Source organism: Echiichthys vipera (genome assembly GCF_963691815.1).
Source record: "Echiichthys vipera genome assembly, chromosome: 14".
Lineage (NCBI taxonomy): Eukaryota > Metazoa > Chordata > Actinopteri > Perciformes > Trachinidae > Echiichthys > Echiichthys vipera.
This window is the reverse complement of record NC_139839.1, coordinates 7906515-7911514: the sequence shown is the minus strand read 5'-3', so window position 1 is coordinate 7911514 and position 5000 is coordinate 7906515. Positions and strand designations below refer to the sequence as shown.

The 5000-nt window shown below is 40.8% G+C and overlaps 1 protein-coding gene across 2 annotated transcripts in view; it reads left to right on the top strand.

The window, feature by feature from the left end:
• LOC310956303 (uncharacterized protein) overlaps positions 1-5000 on the top strand; it is a 243809-nt gene that overhangs the window by 93683 nt on the left and 145126 nt on the right. For both annotated transcript variants that reach the window (XM_083926493.1, XM_083926492.1), the window contains exon 6: positions 867-1078. In XM_083926493.1, the coding sequence (XP_083782619.1) occupies positions 867-1078 (212 nt within the window). The remainder of the gene's footprint in view (positions 1-866; positions 1079-5000) is intronic.

Sequence of the window (5000 nt, the reverse complement as noted above, 5' to 3'; positions counted from 1 at the left end):
GTAATTTGATTTGTGTTGGTCTTCATTTACAGCCTGTAACCAGGATTTGTGGCATATTACGTTTTCCGTAATTCAAATGATTCCAGAAAAAAGCTCCTTTTTTCCTCACTAGATTTAATGCCTTGCTATTACCCATTTTGTATAATTATTGTCATCTTGTTGCATGTAATGAGATAATAGTCTTCCACATGTTTGCCACTGTCTTTGAAACCAGACTGTTTGCATTACTGATTTTTTATGAGGAAGAAAGCTTGCATCCACCAGTTAAATCAGTTTTCATCAACTATTAAGCAGCCTTAGAGCAAGGCATTACTTTTAGATGCAAATGGAGCAAGAATATTGATGCTAATGCCGACACATATTGGCACAGTGAACTGAGCTGTCGGCAAAAAGAGCTTGATTACAAATGTAGCCGTTTTTGGGCTTTGATAGCAAATGTAGTGACGGAGCACATGTAGCGTTTCTCTGCTCCACTCTGGTTAGCAAAGAGTCAACTGCAGCTCCACATATTCCCACATCCTGCAGCTAATTTTCAGCCCATTTAATCCAAAGCTGGCCCAAAGAAACAGAAAGTGACCTATATGATGTGGACATTTGAAGGAAAACTGTGAGCAATTCCACTTAAAGTGTGAGCTTACTGAAATTTGGTGAAGGAGCTCACTCACTTTGAATTTCCCATGAGCGGCTTCCCATTAGTTGATAACAAGAACTAAAAGAAATCTCTGGGTGTTGACCCTGTTACTGCACTCTTAGTTTAATTGCTCTGTACAGGCTTAGAATTTTCTCAGCTATTCATTCCTGCGATCAGCGGTCATATCTTAACCTCTTTATTTAATACGTTTTAATTACTGTCTTCTCGCCACCAGCCCTACCGGAACTGGACGAGCTTACGATGGAGTGTGTTCTGGTCGAGCTGGAGAGCGTGTGTGACGAGAAGATGCGGCAGGCCATCGAGACGGAGGAAGGCCTGGGCATCGAGTACGATGAGGACGTGGTGTGTGACGTCTGCCGCTCGCCAGAGGGAGAGGACGGCAACGAGATGGTCTTCTGTGACAAGTGCAACGTCTGCGTTCATCAGGTCAGAAACGTAGGGATTAAGAGGCTTCTCTTTCTGTTGAAGCGTACTGTATGTGCATCTGTTCATACATCATTTACCCTTTAGGCTTTTTTTGTGTGTTTTTAGAAATAACAAAGTCAGTTTGGAGGAAAAAAAATCTGAAAAAAGTGTAAATGTAAAATACAAAATCAAGGTTGTTACAAGGTTTTGCTCTTTTCCTCAGAGCTGCCATACATATTTTACTCATATCTTTCTCCCTCTGACTTCATTTATCAAATGCATGAAAGTAAACGTACAGTGGCAATTTCACAAATGGTCCTTGACAACCTGAAGCTTGAGGGGGCTTCTTCTGTGTTTGTTACACAGTGACACGGTGGTAATTGTTCTGTCGGTTCTGTTGGCACTAACACAACTTCAGTGTCATCACACTGCCTCTGCTACCCCGCTGTTATGACACTGGATGGAAATAATTACCTTCAAAAGACCAAATCTCATGTTAGCCTCTCACCTAGAGGTGGAATTAATGAGAAAAAAAGGAAGAAAGAGGATCATCCCAGTCCCAAAATGCTGAACTGTTTCATCTCATGCATGTGCTCACATCAAAAATATGTTGTGTAACTCTTCAGTCCACCAATAACTGACTTTATTAAGCAAAAAGATAAACTTAAAGTCCACCTCCTCTCATAATGTTGCCTCTTGTTGCTACAGTTGGATGTTTGAGCTTGACTATGCAGAATCATGTGTGTGCAGAGATTAAAACAAGAAGGTTGATTTCACATGTATCACCTGATGGGGGAAAGTTTCTCTGTGCTCACTGGAAATCCGATTTCAAAGGGCGTGCCTACGAGCATGATTTGTGACATCACAAACAAATCTGTGTCCAATTTGCACTGTATACAAGTGTGATGTAGAGACTTGGAATCAGACATCGCACATACACTGATAATGGGTTTACAGTGAGTAGGAGACAACTTGTGTCTTGTTTAACTACATTTGCATTTTCATAGATTATGGGATTTTTAATGAAATAGAACGAGTAGAAGTGTGTAGAAGTTTCAACCATTAAAAAAAAAAAAAACAACAAAAAACACATCAGCAACATATTATTGTTCCAAGCAGACTATTTGAAAATGTGTCTTAATACATCTGGAGGGGATCTTTAATGCATCAGGACTGGTAAAATATCTGCAGTTTTGTGTTCACAAGATCCAAACTATTATGGGAGCATTAACTCGCCACTATATAAGGCACTCACACTACAGTGTTGTCCAAGTTGTAATGCCTAGGTGCCGCAACCGCCGTGACTGGAGACGTTATTTTTTCTTGTTACCCATCCGCCCGTCCCATTCTTGTAACAGGATATCTCAGGAACCCCTGGAGGAAGTTTCTTCAAAAGTGGCACAAATATCCACTCTGACTAAAGAATGTACCGATAACATGTTGGAGGTCAATGGTCAAGGTCACTGTGACCTCACGTCTGTCCCACTCTTGTGAACACGATATCTCAGAAAAGCCTTGTGAGAATTCTTTTGGATTTGGTCCAAAAATCAGAAACTGCCATGACCGTTCTAACAACATTTAACACAAACGTCTAAAAGGATTAAAATGAAGTGGTGACATTTTATTTCCAACACGTCAAAGGTCAACCTCACTGTGACGTCATAACGTTTCTGTTAATCAGCCAACGCCATAACGCAGGAACAGAAGGGGAGACATTTGGTCAAGTAATGAATTGGTGACACTAATCTCTAAATGTGCTGATTCAATTCAATTCAATTCAATTTTATTTATAGTGCCAAATCATAACAAAAGTTATCTCAGGACACTTTACAGACTAGGTAAAGACCACACTCTATGATAAACATAGACCCAACAATTCCCCCCGTAGAGTACGGTGGCAACGAAAACCTTCCCTATAACAGACAGGAACGTCAGACAGACCCAGCTCTGTGGAGGACGGACATCTGTCTGCACCGGTTGGGGAGGAAGAGAAGGAGAGAGAGAGAGAGAAAAGACGGACAGATGGACAGAGAGAGACAAAGACAGACACACAAAGACAGAGACAGACACACTTCCAGTAACTATAATAATATCTATAGTAATGGAAATGTGACTTATGACGCAGTTAATACAGCAGAATAGTAGAGACAAGCACAGCTAAGGTTATAGATTATAATAGCAGCAGGAAGCGCCATGCAGGACCACGGCAGCAGGCACCACCACGATCAGCAGAGACGACAAAGCACAAACAACTCCGGGGAAGAAGTTGAATTAGTAACATGCATTGATGAGACATGAATGATACAGATGTGTGTGAAGTATCCACATTTAGCCAGAAAAGAGACATTTGTACCTCCTTTTTTTTTAATTCCTTTAAGTATTCACTACATATATTATATAAATCTGGGGAGACTGGTCAGCGGAGGATTAGAGCCGCACAGCAGTAAATGTAGCTGTTAGTTAGAAGAAGAAACTGCCAAACACTGAGGTGTCATTGAGACAAAATGATACAAGCTGTGACAGAAATAGTTGCCCCCAGGGAGTATTCAGTACCGTAATATTATTGCTTTTATAGAGTGAACACATTCAGCACTGACTGTTGCTTCTTCAGTCAATCTGTCTTTCTAACCTTCAGCAGGTTAAAAACCCCCGACATTGCTTAGTGAAGTGTTTTGTTTGATCAATAAGACCTTTGATCGATAAAGGGCTTTAATTGCTTTAATGAGGATGGAGTCTTTGATGTCTCATTTTCTTTCCTCTTGTCAGTACAAAGTTTGTTTTTGTCCTTTTCGATCATTTAGCTTCCCTTAAGTGATATTTTAGCTTTTTAGTCGTATAACATGTGACGTGTCCTTCCCTTGAGTAGCGTGAGTGATTGCATCTTGAGGCCTGTTCTTGAGTGGAGCAGCAGTGTGTCCTGAAAATTATGTTTGGAGATGCCCTAGGGTTTCTTCCGGGCCTTGGAATTTCATTTGGACTCCAGCTAAAGGAGTGATGGTTGGATTTGACTTTTTAAAAATGAGATTTGATAGACCTGACACCGAAGTTAAAGTAATGGAGGCGAAAGAGGCGCTAAGAATGATTCACTCCCCAGAGTAGAAACCCTTTCAGACAGTAAATCATATCTGACAATAAAATCATTTTGTGTTTCTGACCCTGGGCACTGGAGCTTATCAAATATAAGTCAGTGTGCTATTATGCTGGATGTTGGCATGGAAATCTTTCAGCAGGGGCATTCCTGTGTGTTCGCAGAAGGGGGAAATGGGCGGGGTGCTGACGATACAATGGCATGCTGTGTTTTTAAAAACAACACCAAGTGGCATTTGAAAATGCCTTGCTTCCGTAAATCGATGCGATTCCGGTTAGAAGAAAGGTTTTGGGCGTGGACAATAATATGTGGATCAATTGTTCAAGAGTGCGTGTTTTTTCATGCGTGTTATTGGAGCAGACGTTTAAAGCGTAACCTTTAAAAGCGAGGAGTGTTTTGCCATGTGTGAATTTGCTAATATATGACAGAAAGAATGAGCAAGAGACTGTAATTATATTTTAAAGTTTTTGGTTTGGATGCAGCTACCACTAAAAGTATGGTGTTTCCAAATATGAAAAGTATTAGGATGCTGGCATAAGAACAAGACGGTGGGGTGGCCTTGTGGCTGGTTCAAGTCATGTCTGGGTTCAAACCCAGTCTGTTTTGAATCATCCTTTTTTTTCTCTCTCTCTCTTTCTCCCTCTCTTACTTTTTTATTGAAGTAGTTAAAAACGAGTGAGAAACCGTTTTTTTAAAACATTAGTCACATTATCTGTTTCACAGTGTGTATTCACTGCGGGTTTTTCTGGGTTTCATTTCCTGATGGCATGGCCTGCGAACGCATGGCACAGAAGTTGACTATCCAATCTCAGATGCTGGAGCTTCATTGCACTCATTTTATGATGACAACATACC